Source organism: Simochromis diagramma, unplaced genomic scaffold, assembly GCF_900408965.1.
Source record: "Simochromis diagramma unplaced genomic scaffold, fSimDia1.1 OVJJ01000669.1, whole genome shotgun sequence".
Classification (NCBI taxonomy): domain Eukaryota; kingdom Metazoa; phylum Chordata; class Actinopteri; order Cichliformes; family Cichlidae; genus Simochromis; species Simochromis diagramma.
The window spans coordinates 4,453,925-4,479,550 of record NW_024387458.1 but is presented as its reverse complement, the minus strand read 5'-3'; the positions used below and the strand labels follow the sequence as shown (position 1 = coordinate 4,479,550).

The following is a 25,626-nucleotide window of genomic DNA, read 5'->3' as shown; positions in this document are numbered from 1 at the left end:
AAAACACTGTTAAAGCAAAGCAGCACCATAAAAGCAAAGGTCCTGCAAAAATACATTTGTCTGTAAATTTTAAATTCAACCACTTGGAGCTCTCAGTAAAAACGATCATGTGTTGATCTTGAAAACTATGATAGCTTTAAATAATTTCATTTCAGCGGTGGAGTATAAAGCCAGGACTGAGAAGCTGACAACTTGTCATCTTAGGTTTACTTTCTCTGACTTTATAGGGGTTAGCGAGAGTTCAGAGGTCAACTACAGAGTGATAACCATCCCATTACTCTCCCACCGCAACACTCTCCCATCCCAAGCAAGCTCTGGTAAGAGAAAGTGGGAAGTGTCACAACACAGCTTGTGCCAATAGAGCTGTTTTTGAACTCCCTGGGGACATGGCATCATTTCAAAGACATATTTGATTTTTCTCTTCGTCCCCCTTAGGTTTTTCTTTTTTTCAAAGCACCCTCGGAAAGGTCACTGCTCACCCTTGAACTTGCATCAAAATTATAAATTGAACATCCTGTTTCCATGTTTTGTCAGGTAGCCCAAATATGCTGGGAACACTTTCCGAAAACAAGGCTTAATGCTCTTTATGTTGGATCGTCATCTGAGACCTGAGAGTACAGCTGCAGGTCTAATGTTGCCCCACGATGGCTGGGGACGTCTGACAGGACAGAAAACCACCCAGCATTGATTACCAGCTAATTATAGACTAAGGAAGTGGCAGCTTGTTTGTTTCTGGGTTGCTGAGGAATACATTTGCACTTCACCAAGAGTTCATGAGCTATCGGGTGCGAATTCCGCTGAGCACTAAGTGCTATCTTTTCTGTCTCACTTCTGTCTTGACTTCACAAGATCTCTCCATTCTCTCTTTCCTCACTTAATTCCACCACCCTCTGTTTTCACAGCCTCTGTGGGTGGTGCCTCCTGAAGCCCTCTTTCACACCCTGTTCAGAGATTTGAATAAACATATGTTGCGTTAATTATGAAGCACTGCCATGGTGCTTCAGACAGGAAGGCGTTTTTTAGAAGCTGCTATGGAGGGTCTGAGCTCCAGCTAAGTCGATCTAATGAGAAACGTTTGCACGGTGATTATGAGGGATGTCCTCACTCGTGCTTCTCACAGCTCCCAAACACCTGCTCCCAGCACAGGCTCGCCAAAACTCAAGCCAAGCTTCGTCACAATATTCATTTTTATTACAAACTTAATAAACTTGTCAGCGTCGTGTAGGAAAAGAGCTGCCTATCATAGTACAGCCTCTATAACATATGCAATAAGTCTTATTAATGTGTACCAGGAAAGTGCAACTCCAGTTCCAGAAAAGAGTCAAATGCAATAAACTGCACATCTCATAAACCAATAAGTAGTGCCATTCTTGTCTGACATAGCTGCTGAAGACCAAATGTTTTCAGTTGGTGAAAGATCTGGACTGCAGGCAGGTCAGTTCAGCACCGGGACTCTTCTGTGAAGCTATGCTGTTGGAAATCTATTATACATTTTAGGATTTTCTTGCTGAAATATGCAAGGTCCTCCCCGAAAAAGACATTGCCTAGATGGGAGGATATGTTGCTCTAAAACCTGAATTTACCTTTCAGCATTGCCTGCAATGCCGCTCAGCCTTTCCAAATGTGCAAGCTGGCAATTCCATCACAACTACATATCATCAGACATGCTTTTGAATTGAGTGCTGATAACAAGCTAAATAGTCCCTCTCCTCTTTAGTGCATTGGATCTCCATGTTTTCCAAAAAGATTTTGGTTTATCTGACCACAGTATCGTTTCCTGCTTTGCTCCAGTGCATTTTAAAGGAGCTTTGGTGTTGAGAAAACAGCAATGTTCACATATGGCTCTTTCTTTTCACTCTGGAAACCTGCATTTGTGGATAGAATGACAGACTGCGTCCATAGAAAATAATTTCTGAAAGTGTCCATGAGCCCATGCTCTGATTTCCATAGTGTGCTTAGTGACCATCCAACATCGATTTTTGGCCTTAAACCCTGTACACAGACCTTTCTACAGATTCTCTGAATAGTTTGATATTTGTTTATATGTACTGTAGATGTTAATATGTTCAAATTCTTCTGACAAATACTGCCTCTCTAAGATGCTCTTTTTATACCCAGTAATATCACTGACCCGTCTCTGAATAACTTGATTATTTGCAAATGTACCTACAGCTGTTTCTTTTTAATGTTACTTCCTTTTCCGGTCCTCTGTTGCCCCAGTCACAAATTTTTATGGTCATGTCCGTCTTTTATTTACCGTCTGTGCTATTTGACCAATAATATTTTCCAAACACATCTCTCTGCGGATTTTCTTTGAATCAAAATACCTTTGCTTATCCTCAGTTTTACCTCTTCAGACTATTTAAATGGTACAATGTGTTTTCTGGCACACTGCTCAGAACTCCAAGGAAACCCGAATGAGAAGCACTGATGGTTCTAAATCATCACAAAAAACTAAAAAGTTGTCTAATTTCAGATTTTTAAACCTTTGCTCATGAATGTTCTAAATGACAACAAATTCATGTCAAGTAAATTTTTATCGCAGGTAAACAATAATCTCGTACTCATCTCTCCATGTGTTGTCATCACATGGAGAGATGCTTGAAACTGCTTGAAAATAGAGTTGAAATGAAATGAATGCCGCGGCTCAGCCTGTACAGTGGGTTTGATTTGTGAACTCTGTGTCAGGCATGCCTTGCCCACCCACATCGGCACAATGTCAAGACCAGATATTTATGGCTGAGGGGGTTAAGCACCCAAAACAAAGCTGACTTAGAACAATGATTCTAGAGTCAATATTATTTCAAAGCTCCAATGAAGGTTCAGTTTTGGACAGATGTGGCTCAAATACTGTAGGAAGTGGATGTTAATGACAAGTATAGGAGTTTGACATAGTGAACATTTTGGTCATGAGTTAGAGCAACATGAAGCCTCCTTGGGTTTCAGGTGGGGGGAGGGTGGGCCTTTCCAGTGCAGATTGAGCGGGAGCAAACTGTAAACTATATCTGTGGTGTCCGCTCGTAAATGTACCTGCTTTAAGGGTTTCAGTGCGATTAAGATAAATTAAATCTCATTTGAACACATGAAAAGGGAGAAAGAGTCATCCATATGTTTGCACGTTAATCCCATCCCGAACTCATGAGAAGAACTACAATAGCCGTTGATATTTTTAGCATAGTTAAAGTATGGTTATTGCGGCTCTCTGAGTAATTACCTCGTTGAATTACCTGTAAAAAATTTTCATATGTCATATGTGAAATATCGATCTAGCTACTCACTGGTTAGTGAAGTCTTATCAAAAAGACTTGAGCTGAGGAGTATTTCCATTAACATCTTGTTATTTTGAAGACAGATGTGCCGAGTAAGGAGTGCAGCAAAGCAACCACAGCTTACAGCATACACTACTTTACTGTCTCTTTTAGTCTCAATTGAATCACAACATACAAATTGAACATTAAGCTGTATTAAATAAGATTAAGGCCATGACACCATTAGCATAATGTTTAATGTGATATTTAATGAAGGCAGCAGTAGGATCATTTTCCCATAGATTCCTAAGAGATTGCATTCTTTTTGCAAACAGTGTAGTCATCCACTGCTGGTCATTAGGAAGAATGCAAGTTTAAGGCACTCCAGGCTGGTCTTTACGCCTTAAAGTTACTTCTGTCTTTCTGAAAGTGTGATTTAGGCCCGACTGTAAAGCAAAGTAATAACAGAAAACCATGAGTAGAAAGTGAACACTGCTTCCACATGGGGCACAAATTTAAAACAAATTTTTGAATTAAAGCCATGTTAAATTTGCTGCATATTCTTGATAGCTGGCCTTGATATTGCCTGTTTTGGGCTTAAAATTGACAATTTGTAAATTTAGGAACCACTGGGAATGGAATAATTCTTTCCTTTAGGTTTGGTATGAACACCTGTTGGTTATTCTGCTCTTACAGAATGGCAAACTCTATGTAGGAAAGCGATGGGGGTGGATGAATGGGTCAACAAAATATTGAACTTTGTCTTGGAAGATCACTGTTCTGCTTTCTTATTTCTAATCTTAATGAAGTGGTTCTGAAGGTTCTCTGACTGTAAGCCTGCAACGGCCGCATGGAGGAGCAGAAGTAACCCAACACTGATATGTCTTCATCTTTTAAGTGGCTACGGAAAACATGTCGTTATCATTCTGGAGCTTCATGATTCATTTTCAGCTTGATTTATCAGATATGCGCTGTCATTTTTGGTTTCTCTTGGGGCAATAACACATTTGTTTACATGATGAGTGCACTACTGTTCTCACTAACCATGTTTTTCTGATGTTCAGCAAAGAGCATTTATGGTATAGAGAGTTTTCTAGAACTTTTTCACCAAAACAACTACGTGCTGTGGTTGAAAACAGCACAATGAGCGGTGAACCTGACTAGCAAAGCTCAACGAGGACCTGAAACTCATTATGGAGTGCTATAATGGAGCTGAAAAGTCTGTGTAGGCTCATTTACAAGCAACACCTTTCGCAGTGTCATATTGTTTTTCACATTGTCATTCATGCGATTTTAAAGCCAAACCACATTGCCTTTCTGATTAAGTTTTTGTCTGCCTTAATCTAACCAAACCATGCACGGTTAAACAACACTGTAAATTGGAGAAAAATACCTATATTTACATATCACTGCCCCCAAGTGTGACATTTTATTTTGTTTCTTTAACGCCGTTCTTGGCAACATAATCCAGGGTTTGATTAGGTTTAGAAAAACCTAATTGGTAGAAAAATTCAGACAGAAATGTCTTGGACATTTACGAGATTTTAAAAAGATTGTAAATCATCTGAAAATGTGGATAATACTGGGGCCTTTAACGTGAGCCACTGGGTCATTAATTACAGGCCAAATCAAACATCTCACTTTCATATTTCAGTTATATTTCAAAGCACAGCGAATTATTTCATGCTGTAATTCCAGCTATCTCATAATCATCACCTTCCTTTAATGAAGACATCTGATGATGTGCCCGTCTATCACCTCTAAATTTGTCAACCCACAGAAGCCGTGGACAAGTTAACCACAGTTGCTTTTACTGCATTCTTTTGAAGCCATCAAGATTTTACATCAGTTTCCAGTTACCGCATAGCTCTGAGTACGAGCGCGGTTATAATTCACTATTTATAACTCCTTCTCACCCACTTTAATCCACTGGTTTACGTTCAGGTATCGGTGGAAAGTTTAGAATATGGCAGAAAAGGCTGATATTGTACGGGCTCCACCAGGATTACAAACACTTTATCCTGCTCGCAATATATTCCAAGTTATGCTCCTGTGCACATGAGCACATGAGGGCCACCTGACCTGCTCTTAACAGAAAATGAAAGCTGATTTGTGCCACACAAGGTGATGGCCTGAGGCTCTAACCGGAAGCAAGAAGAGGATAGAAGAGGAAGTGGTGACTCCAGGGGTGAGCGAGATGGGTGGAGGTGTGTGTGTGTGTGTGTGGGGAGGGGTGCCGCTCACACTGTGGCCCTCTCACCACCCGTGTCAACACTGATGACTTCAGCGTGCGCCCTTGTGAGCTCACCTTGCTTGGAGAGACGCAGGAAGTGGGATTAGAGTAGTGACAGCGTCGATGGGGATAACTGTGTCATACCTGCACTGGAGGGGGGTTTCATCTATTAATGTGTGTGCATGTGTATGGTCACACACATGCAGCTGTTAATACCCCAGGGTTATCTCTTTCATCTGTGTTTATAAAGCAGATCCCCCGTGCAGGCCGGGCTCGCTGACCAGTGACACACAAACACTAAGAGGTCTTATTTAGTAGAAGAGCCTGCTGCTGTGTGACAGCCAGCTTCCTGTTTCATCCAGCTTTGGAAGCAAATGATGTGTGATTGGTTACAAACGGTGACGCTTTGACAGTTTCAGGAAACATATGTGAAAGTTAATTTTGCATATTGGGACTGAAACTGTACCTGATGCTGTCTGAGGTGTTCTGCCGCCACAGGGCGCACATGTTAAAAAACCAAGTCATAACAACATTATATAATACCCATACTGAGTACTGAAAATGTAGTGTCAGTCCAGCAGTAAGACCCATTTAAACATGCCATTATCAGGGCCTTAAACAAGGCTCTGCTTGGAGGGGGAATGGTTCGAGTTAAAGGTAAATTTTAATCATTTTTAGCCTCAGTAAGAGTCTCTCTTTGTTGTCACTTGACTTAAACGCATAGATTTTTATTTATATTCTGAATATAGACACAGGTTTGTTTTTTTTACTGTATTATTTTTAAGATTATTGCTCAAATAATGGGTACAATGTATTTTTATGTACTGGAAATCATTTTTTAAGATTACGAATATATTTAACATAAAAAAATAACCCAAAATATTATTTTAAAAAATATAAAAATAAAATCAATTTCCTATAAACAATGATACATTTCACTGGGCTTTATTTTTAAATAATTTCTATAACACAGTGAGCTCTCTGAAGCTGCTAAAACAGTCAGTCTCGTTGTTGATTTTTTTCTTAATGTAAAAAATAATAAAATAAAAAATAAACTTTTACATTTTGACGTGTTTCGTGATTGAGACTGAAAATGAAAATAAAATCGTGTTGCTGATTCAAAATGTGAACTAGTTTATGGTGACAAAAAAAACCTGAAACCCTGTGACACAGAGTGAGTAATACTTTAATAGACTTGTTTTTGTAAATATATGTTTCAGCTAAATTACAATAAATCACACACGTTAACGAATAAACTTTAACGTTAGAAAGAAGCACGGTGTGTCGAGCTGGTAGGAGATAAAAGTACATTTTAAGTAGTTTTATTCAGTCTTATTAAAAAGTAGAAATACATAAAATTAATAAACTCGTCTTATATGAACTGACTGCACCATTGTTTATTTTATCGCTAAATTAAATGCGAATTTAACGTGTGGGACTTAACATCTGCGAATGATTGTTGCTTTGTCAAAATTATCAGTGTTATTACTCTAATTATTAAAAACCTCTGCAGGCCTTTAATTGAATTCCACCTCTGACTAACTTCATTAAATTATTATTACCTATTTTCTCTTAAACAAAATCATGACAGCAGGTTTTAATGTGGGCAAATGAACCAAAAGGCGCAAAATAGCATCAGTGACAATTAAAATTAAAATTATAACATTAATTTTTTATTTGCTGTCACTTCTAAAACATTTCTGCTGTGTCCATATTTTAATTTTAAAGCAGAAGACTACACTCTACTCCTCTTTTTCCCCAAAGGTCTCTGCGTGCGTGTCTGTGTGTGTGGGTGTAATCTCGTGTCTCTACTGAGGGGATGTTCTCTTTCATATCTGGAGCCTATCGCGCCCTCCCCTGCCTCTGACACACCTCCAAAATATGACCACCTACAAAATGTATATATCATAGGTTAGAAAAGCGAGCATGTGTTTGAGTTACTGCTAGCGACTCCACACGTCAAAAAAGACAAACACCAACTCTGGCAATAATAAAAGTTTATCGATGAACAGACTAATGAGGCGTGAGGGATGTTTTTATATCTGAACCTCTGAGCGGCGGAGACACCGAGTTAAAAATTCATGTCGGTGCGTTTTGAGTCGTAGGTGAGGGCAAGTGACTTTGTTGTTTTTTGGTCTTGGTTTTTATGATTATCATCGTACATGTTTTTACTCAAACGGAGCGCAAACTTATGACATTTGACACAGCCTGGGAGCGGGGCTGCAAATGGGCGGCATAGGTGGCAACCTCTACCTCAGCATGTTGAATGGGACTGAAACGCAAACTTTCGGAAAGAACGCCGACATCAGCAGTCACTTCCACCGCGGCGGCAAGGATCTAGCCGAGTTCAAAATGGGGATTCAGGACGCGAGGTTTTACTACTCGGACTCTGTTCAGAGCGGGCAGGACGCGCTGCCGCTGCCCTACCACTCGGACCAGGCGGTAGGAGGATACGGAGCGCAACCCGGCAGGTTTTACGCACAGACCCTCAGCAGCTGCCCGTACGGCAGCGTGCGCTCTCCGCCGAGAAGCGGAGCCGGGCAGGCTTACATCCCGACGGCAGGAGACGGGTTTCCCACGGGCGGTAAAGACGTGTACTCCCCTTCTCCGGAGAATTACCCAGCGAGCTTTCAGCACGGGTTCCAGCGGCAGCCTCTCTACCCTTTACCTGGGCTACAGGTGTGCGGGAAGACTCAGGCTCTGCTCAATAACTACCCGCTGTGGGCCAAGTTCCACAAGTTCCAAACCGAGATGATAATCACCAAGCAGGGGAGGTGAGTCTCACAGAAAAACAGAAAAACTACACATTGTTTCCTCCGCTGTCGATTAGCACATTTAATGGAGCAAAGAGGGGGTCATAGAAAGCGTGAATTTCACACCGCTGCCCTTTGGTTTTTACACTTTCTAATTTACTCACTCACCTGTCTTATCTTTACCATGAGCAGCCTCCGCTACGCCACAAGAGCGCACTTCAATTCACGTCTAAAACCAGTTTTATTTTTCTGTTTCCGAGAGTTGAATGGCGGTCGTCTTCCAGCTCTGCAGACTGTGCAGGCATCACCAACACGTCTCTGCTCAGGTGACGTGGTTGTTGGGAGTTTTTCTGGGATAATGATCGAAAGGTGCAAAGTTTTGCGCAAAATTTGCCTCATCCGAGCTGTTGCCTACTTAAAGGATGTGAAAGTACGACAGTTTCTAAAGAATTGAGTTTTAAATTTGAAATTTATTAGGGTACGCACAGAAGGCCACTATGTCATTTTACTGAGAGGCATCTCAAATGTTTGTTACTATGCAAGGAATTACAACCGAATTAAAACGTTGTTGAAGAGGCAAACAAACTGCAAAGTGGAGTCTCAGCTGCAGGCTGAGCTGTTCTTTGACCTATAAAGTCTCTTGGGTGCCTTCACTTTATATCAGCACCTCTTCAGCTGCCAAAAAGGAAATTTTACAGTTTTTCGAACCATCAGAGAAAGCGGTAATCTTTAAAAAAAAAAAAAAAAAGTTACGTCATCTTTTTAACCATCCGTCATTGGCAATAATCGACGTTACAAAACTCAATTTGGGAGCTAATCAAATTCTTGTTCGTGCAGACAGCGAGGAAGAAATCTAAAACAAGAGTCAAAAACAACCCTCATAGCGATACTCTAAGTGGGAAGCTTTAAAAAAATGACGATATCGAAATTGTGATTAAAAAAACATGTGGGCTAAAAGCCTCGCGCAGGCAGCTCTCTGCAGCGCACACAGCTCATGGCCTGAGAGGGGAAGAGACGGCGCTGCCGGGCCTCTCTTGATAGGTCACCGAGCATTAAGATGCAGTCACGTCGATGAGGATTAATTCACTAATATGCGACACTTGTGTTTGACACAAGGTTTCAGGCCATAGGTTTCTCATGGCTCGGATCTGTGCACGGAAAACAATTGCGCTGTCACATAATATGACACTGATATTTCCAGTGGCTTCACTCGGTTTGTCTGCTGAAACTCAAAATTTTTGTATTAAAATGGCTTGAGTAAAAATTCACAAAGTTTACTCAAGCCATTTTAATCTATATATCTAAGGTTGTGTGTGTGGTGTTGTTGTTGTTGCATGTGGCGTTTTGTGGTTTTTTGAAACAGATGAATTTCAGTTTGGTAGGTGCAGCTTATGTTCTTGCAAAATATTCCCCTTTGACCTGCATGGCTTCTTTGCCTTCTGGTTTACTACTGAAAGTTATTCTGAGTGCAGTACACTTACGGTTTTGGGGGTAGGAAATGCTCCTTTTAGATAGACTTTTGATATACTTTCTTGCCTTTTATCTGCTAAACCTGATCACAAATTGCACATTTAACTGTTCGCATGGTTCACAAATGGATCATTTTAGAAATTCCCTTCAATGCCTTGTAAGTCATTTTATGGTGTGCACAGGTTTTGCAGAATTAGCCAATGATTTGGGGATTTTAGTGTTAAAAATGTAGTATTTTATTACGTTTTTATCCAAGTGTGTGTGTGTGTGTGTGTGTGTGTGTGTGTGCGTGTGTGTGTGTGTGTGCGTGCATCTTCTATTATTTGACGTAGCAATTCCTGGCAGTTTCCTCTGTAGACAAACTCACTGTGGTAAGTAGCATCATATATCAGGTCACGTAATTAAAATGCATGCAGTACACTTTTATTTTGCTCCAGCTAATTTCAGCTTCCCTCAGAGCAAAGAAAAAGTCAAAGACTACCCGCAATAATAATAGGGTCGGTGAGCGCAGAGGTGTTATCCTTCCACATGTGACAAAAAGCAAATTTTCTTGTTGTGCACAAACCACAAACCTCATATTGTGAAAATGTGAAATCCTGGCGATGAAAATGTTCTGTCTTTTATCTTTACCCCTGTTTCTGACACTCACACTTTTTCGTAACATAAAAAAAGAAAAAATCCTACAAGATTTTGAAGAAGGTGAGCAGAGAAACACTAAAAAAGAAAAAAAAACTTTCAATATCAGAGGCAATATCCTTCTTAAAATTTTCATCTTGGGTTCAGGCTTCCACAATAATTTTGGTGTGATTTTAAGAGAGGAGTCCGGGGGTCTGCAATGTTAATCAAAACCTCGGTATCAGTAGGCGAAAGGGTGAAAGAAACTCTAGAGAAATGAAGTGAAGGGTCAAACATTACTGAAGCTTTAGATGGCCACACTGAGGAGGTGAGGCACCTTTGATGTTCAGGAAGTAAAAGACTAGGTTCTCTTTTTTTTCTGCTTTCTTCAGCCTCCACTAGACGGTGGGTGTACAGCCTGACAGATCTCTCAGAAGCTCATGTAGCACACCTGGGCTTTGAAATCTAGACACATTTTCTCGGCCTGTAGCGAAGGGTGGGGGCGAATTCATCTGCACTTCTCATGAGCTAAATTCAGATTCACCTCACTAGCTGATACCATGGCACAGGCTGTCCTCGCCTAAGACGAAGTTTGTGTCAGCGCAACCGTGTTACCGCGTTGATCCAAGGGGTCGAACAAATTGTGGTAGAAAATGGGAAAAAGGGGATATTTTGTGATTTAAAAGAAATCAAATGACTAAATTTGAAAAGAGAAAGTGAAGCTTTCTTCCTTATTCATTTGTTTGACCAGGGATCCTACACCTGTGGTACTCTTGGTGCAGATATGAGTCAAGAAGGCAAACTTTTCCCTGCAGCTGTTTCCAAGAAGTACATGCATTCGTGGGGACTTTTTTTGGGAAACTGCAGTAGAAAGCAGCTTCATTTTTCGTTAAAAGGGTTAGGCCGCGTTTGAATTTGTAGGAAATCACCTCGAAATGTGCCTCTAATTGAACGTAGTTTTCAAAGAGGAAATAATTCGCTTTAATTACAGCACATAACTTACAAAGAAAGTCTTGCTCGGCCATGCAGTGTGTGTTCTAGGAAGGAGAAAGTACTGACTAAGTTCTCAGCGTAAAAACACCTTTTAGGGAAATAATGTAAAACTAAAGTTCAGACTCGGAGGAATCATGCTCATCTGCCCTCTCTGCTCCACTGACTGCAAACTGTAAACTGTATCAGTCTGACATCCTGTAGTTTTTTGAGAGGAAACAATCCTTTGATTTATTTTGTTCCCAAGAATAGATGGTGCTGCTGTGTTTTGAGTAGAATGAGCGCTCAGAAACGGTAATCGCCGCGTATGATGAGTTTTAGGTTCCTGTATCTGTTCTTATTAAACCGTTCTGGTGCTTTTTTATTAACACACAATGAAAATGAAATGTGGTTTTTATTCTTCTAATATACTGCAACCCATTGGTGAAAATGCTGTTTTTCTATGAATTCATCAAATGATTTAGGTAATAACCAGCTTTATTTCCAAAGTAGGCTTCTCATGTTGTGGAAATTATCACTTCACATTACCAAGGAAATAAGAGTGGGTGTCTTTAGAAGGGCAGCTTGCTCTAGAAATTTAAAGAAGTTAATGCTGAAATTAACATATCAGAAAAACATATTTAAGAATTGCATCGCGAGCTGCCTTTTTGGTGAATGTTTGGAAGTCGTATGTATTCGTTTTTGCTCGCATTCTCTCTCTCTCTCTCTCTGAAAGCAGAAGTGGGACTATTTCAAGGTTTTGACAGTATGACCTGTCACTTCCTGTTCAGCTGTTTATGTGTGCCTATGTAGCTTTTCGCAGAAACATCTAGTGCCAATATTTTAGACAGCTATACAAGTACTTCCTCATACCGTGTAATTAAGCTCCTCTTCAAAGTGAGTAATGTCCACCGCATTTGGAGCCTTAGGCTTATTACTGACACACTTGACATTTTTTTTTTTAACTTTATAGCTCTATATTTGGTTCCCAAAAAGTTTGATTAAAAAATACTGTTACTAATTGAACATGAAGATAGGCTGCTGACTGGTTGTGGGACTAATTAGATAAAGAAATATAAACTGTATCTACTTCCCTATTTGTTTTCTATTGCTGGCAAGTTCATTGTTAACAATGATTTGATTCCACTGTTATAAATGGTCTGTATACTGATAAATACTAATATATACATTGATCAGCCACAACATTACAACTGCTGATAGGTGAAGTCAGTATCACTATTCATCGCGATGCTACTTTGCTACTTGGCATAATGACACATACCACACACCTAAACGTTATCGCAGATGCTCCCTGATGGCTGCAGCCTCCCTCTTCAGGATAATCCAAAAACTCCTCAGGAATGGCACGAAGAAGACAACACCGAACCCGGAGCGTTGACTGATCTCCAAACATGTGTTTTTAATTATACATTCTGGATCTGAGAAGTTAAGCTAATGTCAAAACACGGTAAACCTGCATTTCTTGTAATGGCCAACAGGGGGCTACTCAGTTCGATTATACCGAGGTCTTTTAAAAAATGACTTTATTACTGATTTGACCTCTGACCTCAGCGAAAATGTTCCTTTAATTTTATCACTTTAATCGCTAATGCAGTGTTATGTTCTTTTTTTAAAGTGTGGCCCCTTTTAGAGTGAAATAGATGATAAAGCTGCATGTGCTAGGGCGTGGCTACATTTATCTTCTCTGTACAGTGTGTGGTTATAATGTTGTGGCTGATAGGATCTTTACCAGACTGTTTGATTGTTATCCAAAAGCTACTGAAAGAAACATTAGCGAGGCCCTCAACTAAACAAGCATACAAGCATAAACAAGCACACACCAGTACAACAACCCCAACAAATGCGAATTAATGTGCTCCTGAAATTTGTTCCTTATTCCTCACTGTAGAAACTAATGGCCTTGTGTCGTGTTTCATAGACAAGAAGCTGGATGTGTTGGAAAGCAGACTAAACTACAACTGCTTTTAGTCTGTCCGCAGGCTTTGTTTATGATAAAAATCCAGATTAACAGCAGCATTATCCTTTATGAGGTCTGAAGCATGAAGTCCACAGTATCAGTTGACTACCCCTGACTACTACCCCCCAAAATGGACATTTCAGCACTTATAGTGGCTGAATTCCTCTGCCATAAGTCAATACACAAACAAGGGTGTCCATGTGCTAAAGAGTCCTTGTGTCCGGCAGCAGCTGTAGACTGGCATGTTTTCGTCACAGATGATCAAGCGTACGCGCAGTGACAAAAACTGGACCTGAACTCCTGTCCAGATGAATCAGCGGGTGCGCTCGTGTGGAAAAGTCTTCTCCCTGGTGAATACCCAGTTCCTCTTCTCCGCTCAAGCTTCTGCCTCGCATCCCCAGGACAAAACCCCCACCCTTCCCCACCCCTCCTCTCCTCTCCCTCCTTCCCTCTCTTCACTCCACCCTCTGCTCTTTCCTTTTCCCTTTCTCCAACCTCCATCTCCCCCCCACAGTTTCCCCTCCCGTGCCCTCCCATTCCTCGCTCTCCAACATCCACACAGTTTATTTTGATTTTTTTTTTTTTTTTAAATGTCACTGTCTCTATATTAGTGACTGGTTCACCACACTCATCTTCTTCTACGGTATTTTGCCTTAAAAACGACTACAGTTATGACTCTTCATGTTCGTACACGGCGTGCTCAGAAATAGACATTTGCCGTTACTGTTTCTATAATTCAGTGGCACGCTGGCGGGTTTATTAGTTAGCCTGTCTGGTAGCTGGGTAACTGAAATTGTGATTTCCTATTGTGTTAAAGTGACTTCATGTGTCTGTGTATCATCATTTTCCAAACTGCAACAGACAGAGGTGCTTTCCTTGTGACTGTATCTGCCATGTAAAAGTAAAATCATGTTTGTGTGACACTCTAGACATGACAGCTACCATGCCCTTAATTACCACAACGCCACCACACTGAAAATAACTGCACACTATCATGTATGTATGTAGTGCTTTTCAGCGTCTCTGAGTGAACTTTGAACACAAAGAGCCTCCCACACATGCAAATACCCCTCTGTGTTGTGTTTTCTTTGGTTTCTCCCCTTCTCAAGTTCTGATTTCCTATAAAAGGCTCTACTATAAGTAAACTGATAATATGAATGGGGTAAAAAAAATTATAACAATTCTACTTCTTTCTAGATTACTCTCACTCAGTGTAGGTGGATCAATCCATTCATGAGCTCAACAGCCAAGTTTCTGTTTTCGCTTGTATTAAATACTGCTGCGGAAGAAGAGCCCTTTCACCTGTTCTTTGCAGGCCACTAAAGAGCTGCTGCCACGATTGTGTTTCACCGAGAACTATGATTGATTGTTAAACTGGACTCGCCTTGTAGCCAGAAAACCCCAACTGGGACGGTTCAGCGTAGGGTTTTGTCTTACTAGTGAGCAAGGAGGGCGTGTGTATGTGCTGCCGTCTTAAAGAGCCAGCAGTCAAGGAGACAAACTGGAAAACATTTGATCATCTGAACTTTTTCTTTACATGAATTAAGGAAAAGTCCAGCTTTTGCCGTTCTTTTTATAATCAATAGAGATGTGTTTTTGAAAACTGGACACAAAGCTTGCATTTATATATCCAAATTTAAAGTAAAGTACCTTTAGTCTACAAATCAATGCAAATGCGAATTACCACGATTTTTGTAGTAATTTTAACCCTTCAGCATTGTTATTAAACAATATGGGTACATATGTGAGCAGTACAGAGCCCCCTAAGGGTCACATCAGGAATTTATTCAAGACTTCTTTTGCACTACCCGAAAATAACTTTTGCGTTTCCTCTGATTCATAAAGAAATGCTGAGCTGTATTATGATACACACACTGCCGTTGGCTGTGGCCACAGCCAGTCTGCATACCCTCAGCTGTGGCTGCTCAGTTGCAAGTCTGTAGCCTTACAGTCAGAAAGATAACCAGAGGAGCTGGTGTACCAGTTTGCTCATTGACCACTGCCAAAGCTGATTTGGAGTTGCAGCTGTGCTCACAGCCAGTGGCTGTATGTTGCAGCTCAGCCTTTTGAGAGGTCTAATGAGCAATAAATGCATAATGTGAAACATCACAGCATCTGTGCTTTCTCTCTGCAGAGCATTCCCATAAGCCAGTGAACCTAAACCAGGAGCTTCTGCAATTGCCAGGGGGGGTAATTGGAAATCTGAACCACACTAATCTGAAAAGAAACAGTAGAAATTACAGTTTAATTAAAGTAATTTCATTCATTGTAACAAGAAATTTAACAAATAGTTGATACCGCTAGATAAGAATATGGCTAACAGCTACAAATGTTCAGTAACGGTATGGGAAAAACAGATTAAAAATGATAAACACTTAAAATAAAGCTCAATAAAGTTATTAATAAAAGTCTGCAGAAAGAAAGTCACTTTTTTTTTTTTACCACAAATAATATGGTTCTTTTTGGTCTCACACACTTGCTCTTATTTTAAACATAATATATGCACCGTGTAAATAGATAGAACTGTCTATTTTTTATTAATAGATTGGGCTATTTCCTAACAGCAGTGAACTACTGGTTAGAACAGTAAGTCAGTAGTTGGGATAAATGGATGTCATACTGTGGTTCACTAAGCATAATTGTAACAATCATTAAGAGTGAATCGATTATTCAAAACTGGCTGAATGATTTTTTTAAAGTTTTGAATAATCGATTCACTCTTAACGATTATGCTCAGCTGTCAGTTATGCTTAGTGAACCACAGTATCACAGCTTTTAGTTATTTACAGTTATTTCTAGCACTGTTGCTCATTTTGTATATTATACAGTTTAAACACAGAGTAAAGTGCCCCATCGTAATACCATGTGACAAATGTAAAAGTAACTTTATGCATCTCTTAATTTCCCGTACAAACGATGTACGCAGATTCAGGCTACACACATGAAATCCTCATCAGCACGGACGGGCCCTCGGGGCGTCGCTAACGGTAGCCTCTTACTCATTGTCTCGTTACACACCTGTCTTGTTTTTGCACCCCTAAATCACCCAGCTGATTTTAGATGAGGTCATTTTCGATCGAGAAGAGATAACAGGTTTTGTAGTTTACCAAAACGATGCTGCCAACATGTAGTATCACGTTCTCGGCACAAACTTTAACTGACTGAATTATATTTAGGCTATATGTCTAACTTTCATTTCTAACGTGTGTGTGTGTGTGCGCGCAGTTTGCGCAGTGTGCGGTGATCAAATAGACATGAGACCTTATCTATCTTTTCCACCCACATCAAAATGTTTTAGACAAGAAAGTAAAGGGTGTTTCTCGAAGAGCTATTTTTTCTGTTTTTGTGCGCACTTTGCCCTCTTAAAGTGACTACGACATGCTTTTCATAGAACTCATTATAACCATCTATACTTTTACACACTTTCAGCTCTTTTTTAGCCAAATCTATTATTTGAAGAAAAATAGACAAAGGCATGTTTTTATTCTATTTACATTTGTAGGTTTAAAACCACTTGTGCACTTTTAATACCGAACAAATCTAAGTGGCAGGGGTGGGCAGCGGGAGCTGAATGTCAGTCATTACAAATGCTCCATAGCCTGAGGAGCTTTTAGCTGGTGTCAAACACAATGCCTTTATTTACACCAGCTACACTCTGGTGACCTCATATGGACCCAGAGTTCATCGCAGGGGTATTTATAAGCATGCCATGGCAATAAAGAGACAGAAATGAATGAACATGAGATTTGGTGGCATTATCAGGAAAAGCTCAGGTCTTCCTTTAAATCACTGAGTTTCTGTAATGATAAAACAAATGAGATCATTTTTTCTATGCAGTGATCTTTAGGGGAAGGTGACTTGTGAGGCAAATTTTTAGTCATTATATCTCCAGAAACGTCAATTTCAGTCTCTTGAAGGACTCTGTGGTTCAGTCTGAAATTTCTCAGTAATGATTTGGTTTTATAGAGAAGCTCAAGGTCACGAGTGGCCACATCCTACGCCATCTTTCCTAAAATTTACATATCGCTAGACTGTCTTCCTCTAAGAAAGATTAGGTTTTTGCAAACTGTTATTCACATCTTTATTTTCATGTTAACCCAAACCACAAGCTTTTCCTAAACCTAACCAAATAAATCCGTGATAGTAATTAGTAAATCGAGATGAGATTCAAACTCCAGGCTTCTTTAAAGTTTTCATGCCACCTCTTCTGAGTTTGCACGCTAATATGATGTCAGTCAGTCATTTGCTAGATGGCATTTTAGAAACACCTACATGAGTCATTTCAGATGCTTGCCGCGTACAGCTAATATCACCATTTAGTTTGAGCATTTCTTCAGTCTCATAATATTAAAGGGCATTCTCAGTTAAATCTCAAGGAAATACTTTTTCTGCTTGAGAACATTTGCTCACAAAAACATTGCAAGCAGCACATCTTTGCTATCTATAGTCTACCTTTAGCACCTCATCAAGTAAACTATTATTACAAGCCACAAAGCAGAGGACAGGCCTCTAACGTGGCTGTGAAAGGGGTCTTTTCCTAAAGCTCACAAAGCCGTGTTGATGTCTAACTTAACCAGGAAATAATATGAAACTAGGTGGGGGAAAAAATCAGTTTAATAAAAGCCTTGTCGATTAAATCTCCATCAAACTTTTTCTCACCTATCAGTCATTTGGGAAAATGAATATTAAAGGACATGATTGTCCAACTAATTTCCCTTAAGTGGATTTCCCCCAGAGAATGACTAACATTTGTGTGTTACATGTTGCGCTATAATGTAAAGTGTGAACTACAACTCAGTAGGGTTAGTAATTCTGAATCACTACAGTAAGTGTTTCGCGTCGACATGCACTCCGGATATTTGGCGCACACGTGAATGTCAGCAGGGTTTATCTGCCGTTGTGTGTTCAGAGTCCATTTCTTATATGTTCGTGTGTGTCTCTTTAATTTTAATTTAACCCAGCTTCTCCCTCTCCGTTCCCGGGTCGTCCAGCCAGGGGACAACCTGACCTCCCAGTTACCTCGTCTCACTGAAGTGATCAAAACGAGTTGAACATGTAAAGCCCCAGCAATCAAGAGCATCTTCTGGGGCATCTTTTATTAAAAGCAGCATTAAATATTGAGCTCAAGTGTCAGCCGTCCTCTCCACCTCTCATGACTCCTTTAGCTGCTTAGGAAACCGAGGATTACAGTTTGAAAGGCCAAACATGAATCATCTCAACAGCTTACGTACATGCACTGTTGAGAAAATTTACAATAGTTCAGTTTTCAACAACAGATTATTTTAATGGAATCCATAATTTTTAGAGGCTGTGTGTAATTCAAAAGAGAGAAATGTCAGTTGTTTCTGACAGCTGAACTTATTTTGTACTGTTTTCTGTTACATAAAGTTTCATGCAATGATGTCAGTGTATATGCATGTAATCAACAGGCATCAGGGTCTACTTTCCACTCTCAGCTCTGTATGTCCACCTGCTGTTCAAACCTCCTGTTTGTGAGAAGAAAGCTGACTTAAAGCAAGAGGAGCCAAAGTGGCTTGTTTTAGACAGAGGATGAACTAATGGTCTACACCAATAAAGCTGATTTTGAATAGTGATCCAAGTTACTGGAGTCTAAGTTTTAATATTTGGAAATATAACATAAACCTTTCATACGGAATAAAAAGTCATCTCCTGTTTTTTTTCAACACACTAACCATGTGCAGGGCTAATATGGATAAAGTGTAATATGGGTTTCAGTCGCTACTCACATGCACATTATTTTAAAAAGTCAGGGGCAGCAGCCTCGCATGGCTGTTTTCTGTTAACTTTGAAGACAGATATGTTTGCTGGATAGACATTTTCAATTATAGATGGATGTGTTTAACATTGAGATCTGTCAGCACTTTGATGCATTTTGTAACTCTCATCAGAATAATCGTGATAACAAAAAAAGTCATAACCTCTCGAGATTTTATCTGCTTCTCTGTGCACCTTGGACGTGGGCGTAGTTGATCCATAAACCTCTACAATATGTGAACAAAGGTATAAACAACGTTTTTGGGTTGTTTTTTTTAACAAATAAATTTCTCTTATGTCTCTCCAGGAGGATGTTCCCCTTTCTGAGCTTCAATATCAGTGTTCTGGATCCTACTGCCCACTATAACGTCTATGTGGACGTCGTTCTAGCTGATCAGCACCACTGGAGATACCAGGGCGGCAAGTGGGTCCAGTGTGGGAAGGCAGAAGGGAACATGCCAGGTACACTGAAACTATAGCACAGAATGTAAAACCCTGGGGCTGCTTTTATGACTGTTAGAAACCAAGATTTGGTACGCTGATCAAACAACTACATTTACATTCACAAATACTAAAAAAAGAAGAAAAAAAGAGTGCTGCAGCGTCTATTGAAAAAGACTTTGAACACACTGATAAAACGATAAGCGACTAAGATTATAACTTTTATATATAGCAGATGTAAAAATGCAAAAGGATATAAAAGGGATGACGTACACCACCAAAGTAATTGTACTTTACTTGACCGATTTCACTTAAAATGCTTTATATTAACTCCACTATAGTTAAAACCTTAAAATAAACTGTTGCATTATATCAAAGGAACGTAGTTGGATTAGCATTTGCACTGATACATACATAAATGCATGTAATATAATGAAACCGGCTATTCTGGATGACAAATATTGCAATTTTGGATTCACGAGTTTTACTAGTACTCCTAATACGTAAGAACAGCTCTTCCACCTGTGAAAAAAAAATGTCTACTACTCATTGAAAATAGCTATTTTCTTCTCATCGTGCATTTACCACCAGTAGCCGGTAAACAGCTCAAACCCACAATCTTCCTGGGGCTTCCTGCACTAGATTCTAATGCGAAGTTTATGATTTAAACCCGCCATCGAAAATAAACTTGGGTCAGTCAAGCAGGAGACTTCACTCAGTGTGCTGCCTGGAAGAGCCTGAGGAAGTGGTTTATTTAGCAGTATTGTAGCAAACCTAGATGCATACAGTAGGGAAACCAAAACGTGCATTAAGATGCACACTTGGTCTGAGAGGTTTTCAGTCAGCAGCTTCACAACATGTTTTGCAATTTTTTCAAAGATTGCCTGATGTTCCTTGGTTTAAGGAGCTAAAATAACTGACTTAAACAGGAATGCATATTTGTTGAGCTGAGACGAATCCTAAAAACCTATTTACTTACCAGAAAAATACACTCAAACATTTTTAAGATGCGGAAAATTTGTACTTTGGAAATTTGGAGTATTTTTTTTAGTCAGCCTCCATCTACAAAGTACGACAATAAAATCTTTAGGAATATTATGCCATCTTTAACCCCTCTTTAAACCCACTAAAAACATGTCCAGTAATTTGATCACTTTGAATATGACTAACAATTGCACTCACAGTTTCTCCAGCACCTATCAAAGCTCTCCGGGTCCCGCTTTGATCTTCCGTGGCATCCAAGAGTGTCTGAATTACTCACCAGATGTACCTCCAATCGTGCTTCTCCCCAAGTATCTCGTTATACATCAGAGTTCATTTCAGCCACTTCTCTCGTCTTTTCTTGTAAAGACGTGTTCAACGTCAAGCATAGAAGTAATTATTTAACGCGTTACATTTACATTTCTACGCCCTGTTCTCTCCACAACCTTTCATTCAGTATTTCCTCCTGTTCACACTTCAGAAAAAAAAAGAAAAAACTAAGCATAACAATAGCAAGTTAACCGAGATTTCATTTTATGTGTGATTGATGATAGACAAACCACAAATATATAAATGAGAGAAACTGCAAGGTGCTGTCACACATATGCCAGGTGTTGTGGAAAAGTGACTGCTGATGTGCTACAGTTGTGGAATTTGTGGTGAAACAACTTCACTCAATTAGATTTAATATTACCCTTATGTGGTGTGCAAAAATAAGGTTAGCAGGTCGTTGTGGTAATGTTGTGAGAAATCTTGGCTGCTCTAGGAATATATTAAAATATTAAAGGAAGGAAAACAAAGCCATCCCAGTTTGCAGGGGAAATACCTGATGGAAAAGTGGCGTTTTAAGACGTTTTTCATCTTCCCTTATATTCAGCTGAAGTGGCCTACAGACAGTAACTTATTATTAATATCCATTAACTTTTGTGCCATAGATATTTTGTAGTGCTTGCTGATGATTTGCAGAAAATATCATTTTTAATCGCATCAAATTCAACTTGAATTCATGTAAATCTCCGTAAAATTGACTTTAGATCAGAGAAGATTTTAAGTCCTTAAGCCAAAGTTGTTTTTTGTAAATTTACACCTGAGGGGCTCCAGCAAAATGTTGTTTCCCTCTGCCTAATCAGCAAAACAGAAAGTGAATAGCAGCATTTTAAAAATGACTCAGAAAACACTGATATTACTGAAACTGTCCTAAAAAGTCTCATTTCAAAATTTACCAAATTCGACGCTACAGAAATGAAGCGTGTCGTGCTGCACCTGTTTTAGTCATAGTGTTAGTGGCAGGTTACATTTTGAAACTGCTTGGTCTCAGCGCATTGACCGTCTGGGTTAACAGGTGGAGGATTCATGGAAAAGCTGCTGAGTTATGGGAAGAAATCTAATCACAGTTAGTTTGTTCATTACTGAGAGCTTTAAAAAAAACAAAAAAAAAACCCAGCTGAATAAAACACAGCTGTAAAGGAAATGGTGCAGAAGAGAAAAAGTGAGAATCAAAGCAAAACTCGCTGCAGCACGATATTCCTGTTCTCTTGTTTTTGTGATAGTTTGAAGCCAAAACTGTGAAAATAAATAAATAAAACAAAGCGTGCAGCCCTTACTCATAACTACATGCGCTGCTCGCCATGTGCTTCGGTGATTGCAGGGAACAGGATGTACATGCACCCCGACTCTCCCAACACAGGAGCTCACTGGATGAGACAAGAGGTGTCGTTTAGCAAGCTCAAGCTCACCAACAACAAGGGAAGCACCAACAATGTGGCACAGGTACCGTGCTTTTGCCTCTAATTTGCTTTCTATCTACAAATCTGTCTGTGAATGCGCTCGCGTGGTCAGTGAGTGGCTGAAACATATCGATGAATGCAATAACTGTCACCTTCTGCTTATATTTTACACTACTTTAATCATTTCCTTTCGTATTCTTGATATATGAAAACATTAACCACATTATGAGTGTCGCGATGGAAACCATCTGCAAACACTCAATTTCTGCCTGCTCATTTCCTGCCTTTATTTTTCTCGCTTATCGGTAAAATAAAGGTATCTTTGTTTCCTGCTGTTAATCTTTAGCAGCCAAATGACCATAATATTACATCTCCCTTTCTCCAGATGATAGTTCTCCAGTCCCTCCATAAATACCAGCCTCGTCTTCACATCGTGCAGGTAAAGGAGGATGGCACGGAGGACCCCTTCCTCTCTTCTAAAGCTCAGACGTTCATCTTCCCGGAGACTCAGTTCATCGCTGTTACTGCTTATCAAAATGCAGATGTAAGTCACCTCAGACACAAAGATGAAGATGAGATTTGTATGCTTTAAAAATATGTTTTAAGGTGTGAACCGCAGCCTGTGTTGCAGACCACCGACATGCTATTCTACCATGTTTGCATATTTATTGTATTGTATTTGGCAACAACCTTCCACAACTGGCCCACAAAAACACCTCTTATAACTTCGATTGCACAGCTTTAATGATGTTGAGAGATCAATGATTCATGTCAGCGACATGTTTTACTGATTTATGCATGCATGCATCAAAAATGCAGACACACCAACTTACATTTCTGCAGCCTTCAAGAGTCGCTTCACCTCGGCTGACCTGAGCACCGTAGCTCACATCTCTCTTGTGTACGGTGTATTTTTTACGGCTGTTCAAATAAACTGTGGGAGAGTTACTCCATGTAAGATACACTCTCCCAGTTTTACATTTGTGTTCCTCCCCTTTGCAGTTTTTAAGATGAAATCTTTCCAATAAGAGATAAAACTGCACGGTAGCCTCATTAATTATTAGTCGGTTACGTCTCTTTCTGCGCTCTTGTTTCTTCGATGTGGTTGCTCACTCCTTCTCTTTTTTCCTTTGCCTACGTTCTCTCATTGCCCTCCTCTTATTCCCTACACAGATCACTCAGCTGAAAATAGACCATAACCCGTTCGCTAAAGGTTTCCGTGACAATTATGACACGTAAGTAATTTCAAAAATGTCTGTATTTACAAAAAGCAAATCCTCTTCTGTTCTCAGTGTGAACCCTGCGTTCTCTCAGCATTAATAATGAGACTGGGTCACTGCTGGCACTTGAATGTCCTGAGTGCTCGTGTCAGCCTTTTAATATTGGAAAAGATGCAATTACTTGCTGCTGCTGAGCATGCTGCAGTGAAAGGGTGTGAGGGGCTGTGAGATGTTTGATAGTTGTTTGAGGTTTGGGCAGGAAATAACACCTTCTTTTTTTCCTCTTCTTCTCACACTCGCTTCTCTTCCCCTCCTCCTCCTCCCTCCTGCCTAGGCTGTACGCTCCTCCCGACTCTGATCGCCTCACCCCCTCCCCTACAGAGGGCCAGCAGCTGCTGCCAGGGAGCTGCTACGCCCAAGGCTACCTCTCTGAACAGTACATGAGCCCCCTGCCCCAGAGCCGCTTCTATGGCCGCGAGCACATTGGTATGGGCCAGCAGCACAAAGACCCATCCGCAACCCCCGGTCCCCACAGCCGCTGGTACCTGTCACCTCAGCAAGGCGTGGCCCCAAATCGGCTTGACTTCACTTCCTCCTATGAGGGGGACTTCTCTGGAAATGGTTTCTACAAGCCCTTCCCCTTGCAGACATCTGCTCACCATGCTCTCAGCTACTATTCAGATCATCCTTTTGCGTCTACAAGCGTGTCTGTATCAGGAGCCGCCTCAGCAGGTTGGAGCGCCAGCCGGCCCACCCCACAGTACCTCGGTCACCCCACTAAATCCGGCCCCACTCTTGGGTGGTTTAGACCCATATCATCCTCCTCTTCCTCCTCCTCATCTTCGACATCCCCTGGGAACCCCAGGCTGCACCCTCCTCCACTCCTGGACTCTTTTCAGCCGCCCTTGCTGCAGGACAAGCCCAAAGACACTGTGGGCGTAGTGCAAGAGGAGCCTTGGCTTGAACCACCTTCCGTGAAATCAGCAGACTCGGGCGACTCTGGCCTATTTGAGGGAGGTGTGGGTGAAAACAAGAAGAGGAGGGTGTCGCCATATACGTCCAGCACTGAAAACTCCCCACCCCCGCGCAGTGGAGAGGTCTGTGAAAAAGACAGCAACAGCGATGCAGACTATTATGGTTATTACACCCACTGAAGACCTCACACATTATCATGGTTGCCACAGTGTCTCCCAACACCTTCCCACACTGCCCTCATTGACACATTTACTGTCTGTCCAGGATAACGATGAAGGGCTGGAACAGTCTCTGGTTTTGCTACAGACAAACTGCAGAACGTAGAGAAGGACAGTGACCAGCCCCTCGAAGTGTCAGACGACTACAGGAACTTTCAAAGTTAGTGTCAAGGTTGGCGTCGAACAGAGTGGAAGTGACTGGAACGCTGGCCTAAAGTGACATAAACACCAAACAGACATAAAGACCTGTGGCTTAGGCCTTTGAAACATCTGGAGATTTGTAAAAAAAAAACAACGAAACAAAAAAAAAAAGATGTGCATATCTGCTTGCTGACAGACGCCTGCAGCAATTGTCTGTTCTTTCTGCATCAAACACTCTCACCATGTCTCCTTTGGTCTCATCTACGTCAGTTCTCACCATCAACCATTCACACATCTTTGCAATATGTTCATGTTCATTTCCCATGACGATTCTGAGCAGAAATTATGGCTTTTCACAGTGTCCTCTATCTAATTAGTGCAACACCACCTAGTGGCCACAGTGAAGCGCTGTAGGCCATGAAGTGACAGCAGGCTTGTGTTCTAGAAGGGGAACCTTCCTCATACATATTAGCCCGACATTTTCTATGTGTTCCTCTACATCTGCCGAGAGTTTTCCAACCACAGCAAAAATCGCAGGTCCACACGCCTGCAGGCAATCCAACATATCTTACTGGTTTGAAAGCAAAGCTGTTTGAGTAATATTTAATGTTAAAAGTTATTCAATTTATTGTGACACCTCTTTGTACTTTACTGTAACCCTGTATGCCACTCTAAGTCCAAACCCAGACGCAGGTAATACAGAACCACCTTCGTCAATTTCAGTAACTGTCGCAGTCAGGTTTTAATCAAAACTGATCAACCCACCAGGATGTGGTTCACTTTGTCAAACATTAGTAAGCTGAATTTTGGGGGGAGTATTATAAAAGAGTTTGTGCTTTTGAATCTGTCAGTCACATCTCATGCATCTGCACTACCCACAGT

General features: G+C 40.6%; 1 protein-coding gene across 1 annotated transcript; it reads left to right on the top strand.

The window, feature by feature from the left end:
* The first annotated feature begins 7,384 nt into the window (after positions 1 to 7,384).
* tbx21 (T-box transcription factor 21) lies at positions 7,385 to 24,915 on the top strand. The gene is made up of 6 exons (XM_040013987.1): positions 7,385 to 8,255; positions 19,349 to 19,503; positions 22,112 to 22,233; positions 22,576 to 22,734; positions 23,364 to 23,425; positions 23,745 to 24,915. Exons 1-6 carry the CDS (start codon positions 7,708 to 7,710, stop codon positions 24,562 to 24,564), a joined length of 1,866 nt encoding a protein of 621 aa, XP_039869921.1. The 5' UTR covers positions 7,385 to 7,707; the 3' UTR covers positions 24,565 to 24,915.
* Positions 24,916 to 25,626: the final 711 nt, after the last annotated feature.